This window comes from Triticum aestivum, chromosome 4A (genome assembly GCF_018294505.1).
Source record: "Triticum aestivum cultivar Chinese Spring chromosome 4A, IWGSC CS RefSeq v2.1, whole genome shotgun sequence".
Taxonomy (NCBI): domain Eukaryota; kingdom Viridiplantae; phylum Streptophyta; class Magnoliopsida; order Poales; family Poaceae; genus Triticum; species Triticum aestivum.
The window spans coordinates 615,785,257-615,802,578 of NC_057803.1; the positions used below are offsets into that span (position 1 = coordinate 615,785,257).

Genomic DNA, 17,322 nt, shown 5'->3' on the forward strand with positions numbered 1-17,322 from the left:
AGTACTCCGACAGGGCTTCGCCAAGCACACAATGGAGGAGGAGAGGTGTTGGGGAGGGGAGGGCTGCGCCTTGGAGGATGGTACGGCTGCCCTCCCCTCACCCCTTTATTTATAGGGGGAAGGGAGAAGGGGGCCGGCCCCCTAGAACCCATCTAGGGGGGGTGCGGCGGCCAAGGGGAGAGGGGGAGAGGGTGGCTTGCCCCCCAAGTCAAGGGGGGCGCCCCCTCTAGGGTTCCCCCTCAACCCTAGGCGCATGGGCCCAAGGGAGGGGGGTGCGGCCAGCCCACCTAGGGCTGGCTCCCTGCCCCACGCAGCCCATGTGGCCCCCCAGGAGGGGTGGCCCCTCCCGGTGGACCCCCGGAACCCTTCCGGTGGCCCCGGTACAATACCGGTATGACCCCGAATCTTCCCGGTGTCCGTTTGACAACTTCCCATATATAAATCTTTACCTCCGGACCCTTCCGGATCTCCTCGTGACGTCCAGGATCCCATCCGGGACTCCGAACAACATTCGGTAGTCACATACTAGTCTTCCTAATAACCCTAGCGTCACCGAACCTTAAGTGTGTAGACCCTACGGGTTCGGGAGACATGCAGACATGACCGAGACGCTCTCAGGCCAATAACCAACAGCGGGATCTGGATACCCATGATGGCTCCCACATGCTCCTCGATGTTGTCATCGGATGAACCACTATGTCGAGGATTCGATCAAACCCTGTATACAATTCCCTTTGTCAATCGGTACGTTACTTGCCCGAGACTCGATCGTCGGTATCCCAATACCTTGTTCAGTCTCGTTACCGGCAAGTCACTTTACTCGTACCGCAATGCATGATCCCGTGTCCAACACCTTGGTCACATTGAGCTCATAATGATGATGCATTACCGAGTGGGCCCAGTGATACCTCTCCGTCATACGGAGTGACAAATCCCAGTCTCGATCCGTGTCAACCCAACAGCTACTTTCGGAGATACCTGTAATGCACCTTTATAGTCACCCAGTTACGTTGTGACGTTTGATACACCCAAGGCACTCTTACGGTATCCGGGAGTTACACGATCTCATGGTCTAAGGAAGAGATACTTGACATTGGCAAAGCTCTACCAAACGAACTAAACGACCTTTGTGCTATGCTTAGGATTGGGTCTTGTCCATCACATCATTCTCCTAATGATGTGATCCCGTTATCAACGACATCCAATGTCCATAGTCAGGAAACCATGACTATCTGTTGATCACAATGAGCTGGTCAACTAGAGGCTCACCAGGGACATATTGTGGTCTAAGTATTCACACGTGTATTACGATTTCCAGATAATACAGTTATAGCATGAATAAAAGACATTTATCATGAAAATTGAAATATAATAATACTTTTATTATTGCCTCTAGGGCATATTTCCAACAGCTCCTGCTTTGAGTTACAAATGTGAGCAACTGCACCGGTATCAAATACCCAGGAGCTACTACGAGTACTGGTAAGGTACACATCAATTACATGTATATCACATATACCTTTCGTTTTGCCGGCCTTCTTGTCTGCTAAGTATTTGGGGCAGTTCTGCTTCCAGTGACCACTTTCCTTGCAATAAAAGCACTCAGTCTTGGGCTTGGGTCCATTCTTTGGCTTCTTCCCGGCAGCTTGCATGCCGGGCGCGGCAACTCCCATGCCGTCCTTCTTGAAGATTTTCTTAGCCTTGCCTTTCTTTAACTTAGTGGTTTTATTCACCATCAACACTTGATGTTCCTTTTTGACTTCTACCTCTGCTGATTTCAGCATTGCAAATACTTCAGGAATGGTCTTTTCCATCCCCTGCATATTGAAGTTCATCACAAAGCTCTTGTAGCTCGGTGGAAGCGACTGAAGGATTCTGTCAATGACCGCGTCATCCGGGAGATTAACTCCCAGCTGAGTCAAGCGGTTATGTAACCCAAACATTGTGAGTATGTGCTCACTGACAGAACTATTTTTCTCCATCTTACAGCTGAAGAATTTGTCGGAGACTTCATATCTCTCGACCCGGGCATGAGCTTGGAAAACCATTTTCAGCTCTTCGAACATCTCATATGCTCCGTGTCTCTCAAAACGCTTTTGGAGTCCTGGCTCTAAGCTATAAAGCATGCCGCACTGAACGAGGGAGTAGTCATCGGTACGTGCCTGCCAAGCGTTCATAACGTCTTGTTCTGCAGGGAGAACAGGTGCATCACCTAGCGGTGCTTGTAGGACATAATCTTTCGTGGCAGCTATGAGGATGATCTTCAGGTTCCGGACCCAGTCCGTAGAGTTGCTGCCATCGTTTTCAGCTTGGTTTTCTTTAGGAACGCGTTGAAGTTGAGGACTACGTTGGCCATTTGATCTACAAGACATATTGTAAAGATTTTAGACTAAGTTCATGATAATTAAGTTCATCTAATCAAATTATTCAATGAACTCCCACTTAGATAGACATCCCTCCAGTAATCTAAGTATAACATGATCCGAGTTAACTAGGCCGTGTCCGATCATCACGTGAGACGGACTAGTCAACATCGGTGAACATCTTCATGTTGATCGTATCTTCTATACGACTCATGCTCGACCTTTCGGTCTTCTGTGTTCCGAGGCCATGTCTGTACATGCTAGGCTCGTCAAGTCAACCTAAGTGTTTTGCATGTGTAAATCTGTCTTACACCCATTGTATGTGAACGTTAGAATCTATCACACCCGATCATCACGTGGTGCTTCGAAACAACGAACTGTCGCAACAGTGCACAGTTAGGGGGAACACTTTCTTAAAATTATTATGAGGTATCATCTTATTTACTACCGTCGTTCTAAGTAAACAAGATGCAAAAACATGATAAACATCACATGCAATCAAATAATAAAAGTGACATGATATGGCCAATATCACATAGCTCCTTTGATCTCCATCTTGGGGCTCCATGATCATCTTGTCACTGGCATGACACCATTATCTCCATCATCATGATCTCCATCATCGTGTCTCCATGAAGTTGCTTGCCAACTATTACTTCTACTACTATGGCTAACGCGTTTAGCAATAAAGTAAAGTAATTTACATGGCGTTTCTCAATGACACGCAGGTCATACAAAAAATAAAGACAACTCCTATGGCTCCTGCCGGTTGTCATACTCATCGACATGCAAGTAGTGATTCCTATTACAATAGCATGAACATCTCATACATCACATATATATCATTCATCATTCATCACAACTTTGGCCATATCATATCACAAAGCACTTGCTGCAAAAACAAGTTAGACGTCCTATAATTGTTGTTGCAAGTTTTACGTGGCTGAAGTAGGGTTCTAGAAAGAACGTTTTCTTACCTACGTGAAAGCCACAACGTGATTTGTCAACTTCTATTTACCCTTCATAAGGACCCTTTTCATCGAATCCGCTCCAACTAAAGTGGGAGAGACAGACACCCGCCAGCCACCTTATGCAACTAGTGCATGTTAATCGGTGGAACCGGTCTCACGTAAGCGTACGTGTAAGGTTGGTCCGGGCCGCTTCATCCCACAATACCGTTTAAGCAAGATAAGACTAGTAGCGGCAAGAAAGTTGACAACATCAACGCCCACAACCAATTGTGTTCTACTCGTGCAAGAGAACTACGCATAGACCTAGCTCTGATACCACTATTGGCGAACGTTGCAGAAAACAAAAATTTTCCTACGGTTTCACCAAGATCCATCTAGGAGTTCATCTAGCAACGAGTGATTGGATTGCATCTACATACCTTTGTAGATCACGCGCGGAAGCGTTCAAAGAACGGGGATAAGGAAGTCGTACTCGACGTGATCCAAATCATCGGAGATCCTAGCGCCGAACGGACGGCACCTCCGCGTTCAACACACGTACGGTCAGCGTGACGTCTCCCCCTTCTTGATCCAGCAAGGGGAAGGAGAGGTTGAGGAAGATGGCTCCAGCAGCAGCACGATGGCGTGGTGGTGATGGAGCTGCAGTACTCCGGCAGGGCTTCGCCAAGCACTATGGAGGAGGAGGATTTGTTGGAGAGGGAGAGGGAGGCACCAAAGGTGTGTTATGAAAGGCCCTCCTTTCCCCACTATATATAGGGAGTCCAAGGGGGGGGGGCGCCGGCCCTAGGAGATCCAATCTCCTAGGGGGGTGCGGCCAAGGGAGGAATCCCTCCTCCCCAAGGCACCTAGGAGGTGCCTTCCCCCTTTGGGACTCTTCCCTTCTTGAACCCTAGGCGCATGGGCCTCTTGGGGCTGGTGCCCTTGGCCCATATAGGCCAAGGCGCACCCCCTACAGCCCATGTGGCCCCCCGGGACAGGTGGCCCCACCCGGTGGACCCCCGGGACCCTTCCAGTGGTCCCGGTACAATACCGGTGACCCCGAAACTTGTCCCGATGCCCGAAATTGCACTTCCTATATATAATTATTTACCTCCAGACCATTCCGGAACTCCTCGTGATGTCCGGGATCTCATCCGGGACTCCGAACAACATTCGGGTTACTGCATATACATATCCCTACAACCCTAGCGTCACCGAACCTTAAGTCTGTAGACCCTACGGGTTCGGGAGACATGTAGACATGACCGAGACGACTCTCCGGTCAATAACCAACAGCGGGATCTGGATACCCATGTTGGCTCCCACATGCTCCTCGATGATCTCATCGGATGAACCACGATGTCGAGGATTCAAGCAACCCCGTATACAATTCCCTTTGTCAATCGGTATGTTACTTGCCCGAGATTCGATCGTCGGTATCCCAATACCTCGTTCAATCTCGTTACCGGCAAGTCACTTTACTCGTACCGTAATGCATGATCCCGTGACCAGACACTTGGTCACTTTGAGCTCATTATGATGATGCATTACCGAGTGGGCCCAGTGATACCTCTCCGTCATACGGAGTGACAAATCCCAGTCTTGATCCGTGTCAACCCAACAGACACTTTCAGAGATACCCGTAGTATACCTTTATAGTCACCCAGTTACGTTGTGACGTTTGGTACACCCAAAGCACTCCTACGGTATCCGGGAGTTACACGATCTCATGGTCTAAGGAAAAGATACTTGACATTGGAAAACTCTAGCAAACGAACTATACGACCTTGTGCTATGTTTAGGATTGGGTCTTGTCCATCACATCATTCTCCTAATGATGTGATCTCGTTATCAATGACATCCAATGTCCATAGTCAGGAAACCATGACTATCTGTTGATCAACGAGCTAGTCAACTAGAGGCTTACTAGGGACATGTTGGTGTCTATTATTCACACATGTATTACGATTTCCGGATAACACAATTATAGCATGAATAAAGACAATTATCATGAACAAGGAAATATAATAATAATGCTTTTATTATTGCCTCTAGGGCATATTTCCAACACAGACATGGCCGAGACAACTCTCCGGTCAATAACCAACAGCGGGATCTGGATACCCATGTTGGTTCCCACATGCTCCACGATGATCTCATCAGATGAACCATGATGTCAAGGATTCAATCAATCCCGTATACAATTCCCTTTGTCTATCGGTACGATACTTGCCCGAGATTCGATCGTCGGTATCCCGATACCTTGTTCAATCTCGTTACCGGCAAGTCTTTTTATTCGTTCCGTAACACATCATCCCGTGATCAACTCCTTGGTCACATTGTGCACATTATGATGATGTCCTACCGAGTGGGCCCAGAGATACCTCTCCTTTACACGGAGTGACAAATCCCAGTCTCGATTCGTGCCAACCCAACAGACACTTTTGGAGATACCCGTAGTGCACCTTTATAGCCACCCAGTTACGTTGTGACGTTTGGCACACCCAAAGCACTCCTACGGTATGCGGGAGTTGCACAATCTCATGGTCTTAGGAAATGGTACTTGAAATTAAAAAAGCTTTAGCATACGAACTACATGATCTTGTGCTAGGCTTAGGATTGGGTCTTGTCCATCACATCATTCTCCTAATGATGTGATCCCGTTATCAACGACATCCAATGTCCATGGTCAGGAAACGGTAACCATCTATTGATCAACGAGCTAGTCAACTAAAGGCTTACTAGGGACATGGTGTTGTCTATGTATCCACACATGTATCTGAGTTTCCTATCAATACAATTCTAGTAGGATAATAACCGATTATCATGAACAAGGAAATATAATAATAACCAATTTGTTATTGCCTCTAGGTCATATTTCCAACAGTCTCCCACTTGCACTAGAGTCAATAATCTAGTTCACATCGCCATGTGATTAACACTCACAGGTCACATCACCATGTGACCAACATCCAAAGAGTTTATTAGACTCAATAATCTAGTTCACATTACTATGTGATTAACACTCAATGAGTTCTGGGTTTGATCATGTTATGCTTGTGAAAGAGGTTATAGTCAACGGGTCTGCAATATTCAGATCCCTATGTATTTCGCAAAACTTTATGTCATATCGTAGATGTTGCTACCACGTTCCACTTGGAGCTATTCCAAATTGTTGCTCCATTATACGTATCCGGTATCTCTACTCAGAGCTATCCGGATAGGTGTTAAACTTGCATCGACGTAACTCTTTACGTCGAACTCTTTATCACCTCCATAACCGAGAAACATTTCCTTATTGTCAATATCATTAGTTTCTCACCCCCACCCCATCCCCACAAGTGCCAACATCTAAATGGAACAAGTTGCCTTGAGCAGGACAACAAATTCTCGGTGCCTTCAATCACAGTATCCTCCACATTCAACGAGTGTTTTTACCATTGGCAATTTTCGGAAAATAGGAAGTATTCTGATCTCCTTGCAACAACCACTTCTCATGGGATTGTTGCAGAGTATATAACTCCTCGTTCACAAGGATTTCATTGAGCTCGAGGTCTTGCTCTACTAAAGATCGATGGGCTTTTATTACCTAGCTTGTATTAAAACCTTCAAAGTTTGGAGTACCCACACTAGTCTTGGCCATGGGCAGCCCGGCACGGACAGCCCGACCCGACCCGACCTGAAAAAGCCCGACCCGACCTTGCCCACAGGCTGGGCTTGGGCCTAGATTTCGAGCCCGATGGCCGGTTCGGGCTGGGCCTGGGCCCATCGTATTCGTTGTTTAAGGAAGAGGCCCGGCCTGAGGATCGACGCCCAGTGGGCTTTTAGCCTGATGGGCCGGGCTCGGGGCCGATTTTTAGGACCGACGGACATGCCGGGCTAGGCTCGGGCTTGGGTTTTTTGCATCAGGCTTTGGTAGGCCAGACCCGAAGGCCGGCCCAGCCCCACAGATGGCCAGGTATAACTCACACTAGTAAAAAAACGAGCATAAGACCCCCCCCCTCGAAAGAGATTATGACCAAGCAGGACAAAGCCACCTCTAATATTGCAGCAAAGGCGGTTGGAAATCCGAAACCGCCATGAAGGCGGTTTCGAATGCTTAACCTCCTCCAATTCCTAAGTATCAAAGGCGGCTTTGTAGCTATAACCACCTACATGGTCGATCACGTCACTTATATCTATTTCCCTAGTTCATCCTAGGTCATCCCCAGATCATAGATCTCTTGCGACGCCAACCCTTGAGCAGTTGTCGTGTTGCGCATGCTCGCTGCTGTGCAGTGGCGGAGCCAGGATTGAACCAAGCCCCGGGCCAAAAAAAACATCGCAAGGAAAAATCTTAACGTCCATAAGGCTTTTAGCTACCTCAAAAGATACCCCATACAAAATATGGTTCGGTGCATGAAAAATTTATAATTTAAACTCAATACTTAACAATACAACAAAATAGATAAAAACATGATAAAAACTTCTAAGAATAGTACATGATAAAAGAGTACCAAATCAATGGTTTGCTTCATCAGTGCCTCGCATAACCTCATCAGCGGTGGAAGAAGAGTCAAACACCTTCAAGGCATCGAAAGCAAAATATCATAAGAGAAGGCATAAACATCATGTGAAACAATTACCGTTGATACATATTTAAAAACTTACCACTTCGACGAGGCATAAACATCAGTTGTTCCTGTTTATGGTGTTGATTCAGTTCCCTCGGCCGCTTGATTCCCTTCATCTGAAATAATAGGTATAGACAGCCCCGTTGCAGACACCAGTGAAAAAAATCTCTTCATCTTCTTTTTCTACAATATATGAAATAAAATTGGCAATTACATCAATTTGGGTTCAACAATATCATAGATATATGGCCGGATACAAAAGAACATGGTATAAATTTCAGTTCAGAGCAGCTTGTACATTGATACAACTCATACAAATATAACACGGTACAAGTAGAAACTAGTACTCCCTCCGTAAAAAAATATAAGAGCGTTTAGATAACTAAAGTAGTGATCTAAACGCTCTTATATTTGTTTACAGAGGGAGTAGAAAGCATCTAAGGGGGAAACAAGGAAAGCATCAAAGAAAATTACAAGCTGCCGCACAGCCGGCAATGAAGCAGCCCCACGCAGGCGAACAACGAACAGGAGGGCGGCGGCGACGGGCGATCTACAGCCCGGGAGCAGAAGGTGGGTGGGCCGGGGGCGGAGCCACGGCGGACGGCGGCGCGGGCGCTGGAGTCCCTGCTGCTGCTGGAGATTGATCGTGTCTGTCCGCGTGCGTGCGTGTGACTCGGCGGGCGGGCGGCGGCCGCGCGATCGTTTCGGCTCCTGTGCGTAGTGCGTGCTGGATCGTGGCGTGCGCTGTTGCCGTAGGTGCGTGCGTTTCTGGCAAAGTAGTTCATTAAGGCTTTGGGCCTTCTTCTATTTCAGTGGGCTGCGCCCTGGGCCTGTAAAAGAAATCTATAAAACTATAGCCTAGTAATTTTTCCCGGGGCCCAGCTCCGCCCCTGCTGCTGTGCTACGGTTGCCGTGGCTCGGCCACCACCATTATGATCTCAAGGAGTAGGTTAGTGCTTCAAAACTTCACATCTCCTAGAAGTCACCCACAGGGAAATTTCAACATAGATAGATTGCGGTGCTTCATTATACAATAAGTAGATGGCATTCGTTAGTGCTACATCCACTGCTTCATTGATACTACAACTATTAGAATTTGTACAAGACTGGCTAGATAAACTACTGTACTACCGTTGTCAAAGGAGATGTCAATGACACTGGAGCAAGAGGCCTCGTGATCGTGGATACCGATAGGTGATCTTCGCCGCCGTCGCTGCCGCCATTGTCGTTGGTGTCATCGAGGTCATGGAGCATCTTCTCCATCTCACGTTGGCCAAAAGGAGATGGTTGGTGGCTACTTCACGCTCGTCGGCCATAGACGACTATGCCGCAGTCATTCGCCACTACCTCGGAGTCCATGAGGATGGCGGTGATGACCGCGGTGTCCACCAATTCTGTAGCGATTTGGCCCTCGGTGGCGACGTGCTCCGCTAGTTCCACCGTCATCTAAAAGTTGTCGCCGCCCTCCACCTCGACCTCCCTCCCCTCCTCCTCCACCTCCATCTCCTCTTCCTCTTCTACCCCCTCCTCCTCCTCTGCTGATGATGACTCCGAAGAGGAGCTCGACTCGGCGGCCGCGGCAACGACGACCTCCGCAAATACCGCTGCGGTGATTTTGGCTCCGCGGGTGGGGGTCAGGTACATGTAGTAGGTAGGGTAATGGCGGACCATAGCTAAGGCAGCCACGGATCTAGCTTGGCTTTTTTTTTGCTTCGACGGCTAGGGCTAGGGTACGGGTGCCGACAACTTCCATTTATAGTGGGCCGACTGTGTGGGGATTGCGCGGCACAGCCGACAAGGCTATTAGTGCCGGTGATGCTGCTTCATCTTCTTAGTAAAATGCTAACTACTTCAACTTATTAATATAAAACATGCCACAACATCTTTGTTTTATCTTCTTTGTAAAGTGCTAACTGGTTCCACTTACTTGTTACAGTGAATACTTCTGCAACTTCTCTGTTTTGTCTTCTTTGTAAAATTCATAGTGGTTTGCACTAATATGTTAAAATGCAAATTGTTAGAACTTCTTTGCTTTATCTTCTCTACAGAGTAGTAGTGTTGCCTGCTACTTTGATTTAGCTCACATTACATTATCAATAACCTGCTTATTTATTGTATATGTGAGCTAAATCGAGCTAGATCCCATTTGTTCTTATCGTGCAATGCAACTAAAATCAAATAGGTTACTGAACTCTCAGGCGAAATGGAGTGATGCATCTTATAACTCAGGCAACTGACAAATAGCAAAACAAGAAGAATAATTGTCGCATGCCTTTCATTCTCATATATGAGTACAAAATCAGTACATATGGCACCATACAACAGAAAGTATGAATGTATGATTGGTCGAGTGGAAATCAAACAGTACACACACCGTACGAATCAATACTGTGCTACATTGATCAAGAACTTGAAAAACCCAAGCACGTACGCTCGGCCTTTTATTTTGGTCATTAGGAATTAAAAGTTGCGCTCGCCGTATCACGTAACGTCGCGCGTACGAATTAACGTGCACCATGGACGATGGACGAGGCTAGGCGGCAGTGACGGCGATCTTCATGCCGGATTGGCAGTGTCCGGGGATGCTACAGATGAAGTAGTTTGTGCCGCGGGCGAGGGTGACGCGGTCGGCACCGGACTTGTACACCTTGGCGCCGTTTGCCGGCTTGGCGCAGGCCTTGTACCCCGCCGCGCTCACCGCCACCACGTCGTGCGCCGTCGCGTCGTACTTGAACACTGCAAGCAGCCAGATTCACATGCATCAAAACTTCTTCTCATCGGTGTGCATGCAGAAAACTATCAATCCATGCATGCACGTATATAGGTACGAACCTAGGACGTCGCCGGCCTTGAAGCGCTTGCCGGTGGGCCAGGAGTTGGTGTTGAAGGACCAGCCGCCGCGGTCGCCGACGTTGAACACCGCCGCCTCCGCCACGAGAGTGCAGAGAAGAAGCACGGCAAGGAGCACGGCCACGTTGGCACTGCCTCCTCCCCGTGCGGCCATTGCTAGCTAGCTTAGCTAGGAACGACTACCGATCAATTACCAACTCAAGAAGTAGCACGTACGAGGAGAGAGGCAGGTTGAGAGGAGAAATGCTGAGAGGGAGGTGCGGTGGTGGTTGGCAATGGACTAGCCGGTGCGGTTTTATAGGCCCGCCGGTGTGGAGGCGCGAGGGCAACTAGGCCAAAAGGTGTGTGGAAATACTGGTTTTCTCGGTAGTGCAGCATTTTTCTGATGGAAGCGTAGAGTAGAATGTAGTGGAGTGGAACGGGGGTTGGCCAACGACCCACAACATTGGAGGCGCCATTACTTTCCGATGTTGGACGGCGACGAGTCCTACACCGGTAGACTTTGAGGAGAACGTTGGATGGATGGGAGACGTGACGACTCCAACCCGGCCACTACTTAGCGTGCGTGCTGGGAAAACGATTAACTACGAAAAGATGTGGAAATGAAAACACCACGCGTTTTAATTTGTAATAGACTTCTTAGTGTTGGATGAACTATGGTGCTGTCCATCCCAAAAAAAAACTATGGTGCTGTCAGGTTTTCGCCCCATGGTGTTCGTTACGATGACGAGCGAACGCAGTGGGTTTCTTGGCAGTGCTCAAACTCGCTGTACCTCTTTCCCTTTCCTCCTGCTGTTCTCGGTACTTTGTATTTCCGTTCATTTGCAATGAAAAGGGGTCATGCCCGGTTCAAAAAAAAAAATGAAAACACCACGCGCGCCAAAGTGGCGTTCAAATATACTTGGACAGCGCACCATGTACGTATGATAATATAATCCATCTCCCAATTCTCTCTCAGGGCCGGCCCTGGGGCATGGGCAAAGGGGCGGCGGCCCAGGGCCCAGGCCGAAGGGGGGCCCATGATGTGTATACATATAGAGTATAAGCAAAAAAATAGATAAAGAAAAAATTGTGTGGAAAAATAAATGAGATGTGCTTGGTGTCGTGGTTCTAAGCCTGACAGTAGAGTGGGGGGTAGGAATGGAGAGGCAAGGTCCTAGCTATGGAGAGGTTGTAAACACCAGGGATGTACGAGTTCAGGCCCTTCTCGGAAGAAGTAATAGCCCTACGTCTCGGAGCCCGGAGGCGGTCGAGTGGATTATGAGTATATGAGTTACAAGGTGCCGAACCCCTCTACCTGTGGAGGGGGGTGGCTTATATAGAGTGCGCCAGGACCCCAGCCAGCCCACGTAGGAGAGGGTTTAAGGTGAGTTAAGTCTGGGGCGTTACTGGTAACGCCCCACATAAAGTGTCTTTACTATCATAAAGCCTACTTAATTACAGGCCGTTGCAGTGCAGAGTGCCTCTTGACCTCCTGGTGGTCGAGTGAGTCTTCATGGTCGAGTCCTTCAAGTCAGTCAAGTGAGTCCCTCGTTGGTCGACTGGAAGGCGACCTCTTCTAAGGGTGTCCTTGGGCAAGGTACTTAGATCAGGTTCATGACCCTACCCTAGGTACATGACCCCATCATTAGCCCCCGAATGGATTGAGGCTTCGAGTGAGGAAGGAGTTGATGTTGTTTCCGATTAACCTTTGCACACTGGTCGTGCGTTGTTCTGGACCAAAGAATCTCTTCGTCGATAGTGAGCAACTTGTCTTCAGTCGACTCGATCCATTCTCTTCTTTCGTCGAGTGATCTTTCGGGCTTCGACGATCCCCGAGCGACGGATCGCGGGAAACCCCGCGTCTGACAGACTGATCTGCTGTTCGCGGATTCCGCGGGATGCGAAATTTGGGGACGCGCGCGAAGCGGAGCGGACCGCGGCGTTCGGATGGGACGGGACATAGACGCCTCGATCTCCGCGCCGCTTTCTTCGCCACGTATCCCGTCTGCATAACTGTTCCTGGATATGATTAGATCGACCGGGCCCACCTGTCATCCACTCGGAAGGGATCTTATAAATGCGCCCGGCGAGGATTTTTGTACTGTGCCTCAGCATTCTCTCTCTTTCTGCTCCCTTCGTCCCCGTCCAGCGCGCTCGCTCTCGCCCCCGCACAACTTCCCCTCGCGCATCTCGCCGGCAACCATGGCCAAGGAGAAGACGGCGGCGCTGGAACATGCGAAGAAGGCGTCGGCGTCGGAGAAGGCGAAGGGGAGATCTACCAGCCGCGGCGGGTCTTCGTCCAGATCTCGCCTGCCGAAGGGCTGGGTCCAAGGAGACTGGATCCAGTCGACCATCACAGAAAAAGATCTCCTCGACATGGCCAACGAGGGCTTGATCCCTCATGGAGCTGCGAGGCTTCCGGGGAAGGAGTGGCAGCCCCAGCCAGAAGAGGGTGAGTGTGTGCTCTTGGCCACCCATGTTGATCGTGGATTTTCTTTGCCGCCGAGTATTTTCTTCCGTGGCTTCTTGAACTTCTTTGGAGCGCAGCTCCACCACTTTACCCCAAATTCTATCGCCTATCTTGCCGCGTTCGTGTCCATGTGTGAGGGTTTCCTGGGCTGTCGACCGTACTGGGGTTTGTTCAAGCATATATTCACGTGCCGCTCTCAGACCGTGAAGAAGGCGAGCCCAGGCGATGAAAGAACCCGAGTCGTCCAAATGTGTGGGGGCCTGGGGATCCAGGTGAGGAATAAGAGCACCTTCCCGCCCATGACCTTTCCCGAGTCAGTCAGAGGCTGGCAGTCGACCTGGTTCTACTGCCAGGACCAGTCGACGCCGGGGCAATCGAGTGGACTCCCTCAGTTTACCATGGACCGAGTGAACAAGCCCTCCTCTCTGAAGTTGATTCCGGAGGAGAAAGCTGACGTGAAGATGTTGATGGAGCGCGTGGTGCAGTTGGTTCGGGAGGGAGTGACTGGCATGGATCTCCTGGAGGTCTTCCTTAGGCGTCGCATCCAGCCCCTTCAGTTCCGGAGCCACTGCATGTGGTTGTACTGTGGGACTGAAGACGAGACTCGAGTCCATCCAGAAGCAGTCGACGATGTCACTCTGGAAAGATGGATGGCAGCCGTTACCGGAAACAAGGATAACCCACGCGGAGCCAGAAGGATTCCTCCACTCGACCACAACAGCGATCCAAACAAGGTACGTTTGCTCTGCTCTCCACTGTGTCCTTGTCACATTCGTTTCTGTTTATCCTGCCGACTGGCCGATTGATCCTTGTCTGGATATCTACCAGGCCCTCACCGAGCTATACTCGATGCCCAACGGGGCACAAGCTCCGACTGAGGAGGGTGAGGCGAGTGGGGGCGAGAGCCAGGAGGAGGAGGAATGGGACTCGGACGTTGCTGAGGATGATGATGACGATGATGATGATGACGGTGATGAAGATGACGTTGAAGACGAGGAAGAAGAGGAGGAGGAGGTCGTACCACCGCGCTCAGAAAGGCGGTCGAAGCTTGTCCACGACCCCTCGACTGAACGTGGCAAGGGGGTTGCGACCGTTGCTCAGTCGACCAAGCGCCCTCGGACCACCTCTCCGGTGCCGACTGAAAAGGCGCCGAAGCAGCCCAGGGCGGCCTCGTCGAAGCCGATCAAGCTCCTGCCGAAGATGAAGGTGTCCATCCCCACCATATCAGGTAATCGTGCTGCTTAAGTCTTCTTATTTTGTGTGAACTTTGTCTCTGGTTGACGCTGAAGTTAGTCGACTGATTCTTTGGAGTTGCAGTGCTGCTACTTCTGAGACCTCAGCCCGGGCTGATGACCATGAGATGGAGGACGTAGCAACTTCAAAACCAGGTACTATATTCTTAACGCCGTTTTTAGTCGACTGACTTGCGATCTCTGATCCTGATTCTTCTTCGTAGCTCCACCCAATGCTGTTATCAATCTCCCTGATGATGATGAGGATGAGGAACTGCTGAAGCGCAGAAGGAGTAGAAAAGCGTCCGCCAGCAAGGTGCCCCAGGATGTGACGGCGCCTGAGATTCTGATTGCAGAGGAAGAGAACACCACTCGACACACGGTGTCCTTCGCAGATCCATTGACGAGTGCTCAGCAGCCCTCCCTCTTCACGACGCACCACGTCCCAGAGGACCAAGCTGGCGCGGCGAAGGAGGCGATACGCCAGGCGGGAATCACGATGGAGCAATTGAAGACTATCCGGGATGCGAGCCAGGCAGCTTATGACGCCAGTTCTGCCCTCCAAAGAAATGTTTAGGTCAGTCGACCACCGTTTGTTCTGTTGGATACGCTACCAAAAACTTTTCCTTTCCGGAATTTATAGTAGTCACCCAGTGGGTGTGTCGATTAAACTCCGTGTTAGCGGGGGCACGCTGAGTGCACCCGCTGGGTGTAGTCCCCCAGGCTAAGGTCGACTGCTGGCAGTCGGCCTTAGGCTTTATGATGTCAATCTTTCTGTCAGTCGACTATGTCGACTGGATTTCACAAACCGGTGGGGGCACGCTGAGTGCACCCATTGGGTGTAGTCCCCGAGACTGTGGTCGACTGCTTGCAGTGGATTACAGTCTTAAAGAATACATCTCTCTTTTTTTTTGAGGTCGACTGGTCGACTTTATCTTCAACAGGATTAGTGGGGGCACGCTGAGTGCACCCACTGGGTGTAGTCCCCGAGACTACGGTCGAATGCTTGTATTCAGCTGTAGTCTTAGAAACGTGTGATTTTTCCTTTTTCACTCGGAAGTGAATTATATTTGACATTTAGTCGATTGGTTCTTCGCAGAACTCCTGTGATCTTGTGGCTCGCTACTCTGAGCTGGAAAACAAGCACACTCAACTCGAGCTGAGCTTGAAGCTGGTTCAGGAGAAGCTGACGAAGGCAAAGGAGAAGACCGAAGGTATGTTTGGTGAGACCCTGACGACTGCTTTTCCCCTTGCTTGTTTCAAAATCTGATCTTGCTGTATCTTGCAGGTAAGGTAAGGGAGGCCCAACAGAAGAAAGACCTCGAACTAGCTGAGAAGATCAAGCTTGCTGACGAGAAGTTAGCTTCAGTCACCAAGCTTGAACAAGACAATACCAATCTGAAAGCTGCTCTTGGGATCGCCAACAAGGAGGTCAGTCGACTAAAAACTGATAAAGCTGCCCTGACCGACCAAGTCAGCAAATTGACTGGGAAGAAAAATGATCTGGAGGCCTTCCTGAGTGGTCTTGCCAAGAAGCTGTTTCTTATGCTTGAAGGTAAACCTCTATGCTCGGCAAACATTTCCAATCGTGGTTTTTCCATTCGACCATCCCCTTGACTCAGTGATCATCCTTGCAGAATTTTGTCGAAACTTTGAAGAAGAAACTAGCCGGCTGGAGCCAAACCTCGACCCCGTCAATTCTCCGGTGAACGACGAAGTTGCCATGGATGTTTTCCGACTGGAGTCTCGTGTTGCAGCTGTCGTGGATTATCTCGCAAGGCTGAAGGCCGCCACATCTCGCATCGACTCGACGCTCTGGCCTGAGGAGACACTTCGGAATGACCTTGAGTCGCTGATGGCCCGCTTGAACACGATCCCTGGTCGAGTGCAGGAATGGAAGAAGTCCTCGGCTCGGTGTGGTGCAGATGTTGCTCTGTGTCTGGCCCGAGTCCACTGTAAAGATGCGCGAGAAGAGAAGCTGGCGGCCCTTCGGGTGGCCAACACCAAGAAACACGACTTCAGGTCCTTTATGGAAACTTTCCTTGCGGCTGCCACTCGGATCGCCGACGGAATTGACCTTGATGAGTTCGTTGCACCTTCCAGCCCTCCACAGGAGGGTAAAAAACTTCTTCTGGCTCGACGCTTTAAATTTGCCTCGGTATGCCGAGTGGAATTGTAACCGATAAACCTTAACAGGCTTAACGCCTGAGCACTTTCGGTTCCTTTAGATATCGATTCAAACTTGAATTTGGTGCTTGAATACGATTGCTTTTGGCTCGAAATGTCTTTTGCAGGTTCAAAGCAAGGCGCCTTTACTGCAATCGACTTATTCTTTAGTCCACTTAGGCGAGCACTGGGCTGCGGCTAAGCCTCCGAGTGGAAGCCCGGCTTACCACTCGGTAGGATTTCTATAACTTAGGCGAGCATTGGGCTGCAGCTAAGCCCCCGAGTGAGGGGTTTAGTCTTCACTCGGTAGGATTTTGATAACTTAGGCTAGCACTGGGCTGCAGCTAAGCCTCCGAGTGAGAGGTTTGCTCTTCACTCGGTAGGATTTTTATAACTTAGGCTAGCACTGGGCTGCAGCTAAGCCTCCGAGTGAGAGGTTTGCTCTTCACTCGGTAGGATTTTTATAACTTAGGCGAGTGCTTGGACTGCAGCTAAGCCTCCGAGTGAGAGGGTTGCTCTTCACTCGGTAGGATTTTTGTAACTTAGGCGAGTGCTTGGACTGCAGCTAAGCCCCCGAGTGAGAGGCTTGCTCTTCACTCGGTAGGATTTTTTACAACTTAGGCGAGCACAGGGCTGCAGCTAAGCCCCCGAGTGAAAGTCTGGCTTACCACTCGGTAGGATTTTGATAACTTAGGC

General features: G+C 49.6%; 1 protein-coding gene and 1 long non-coding RNA gene across 2 annotated transcripts; both read right to left on the reverse strand.

Annotated features, from left to right (window-relative positions):
- Positions 1-7,778: 7,778 nt before the first annotated feature.
- LOC123082631 (uncharacterized) lies at positions 7,779-8,662 on the reverse strand. The gene is made up of 3 exons (XR_006439080.1): positions 8,401-8,662; positions 7,964-8,109; positions 7,779-7,876 (listed from the first exon to the last, which is right to left on the reverse strand). It is a non-coding gene; the product is annotated as an uncharacterized lncRNA (long non-coding RNA).
- A 1,515-nt stretch (positions 8,663-10,177) lies between these two features.
- Positions 10,178-11,052, reverse strand: LOC123087602 (chemocyanin). Its single transcript, XM_044509641.1, has 2 exons — positions 10,759-11,052; positions 10,178-10,662 (listed from the first exon to the last, which is right to left on the reverse strand). Exons 1-2 carry the CDS (start codon positions 10,928-10,930, stop codon positions 10,460-10,462), a joined length of 375 nt encoding a protein of 124 aa, XP_044365576.1. The 5' UTR covers positions 10,931-11,052; the 3' UTR covers positions 10,178-10,459.
- Positions 11,053-17,322: the final 6,270 nt, after the last annotated feature.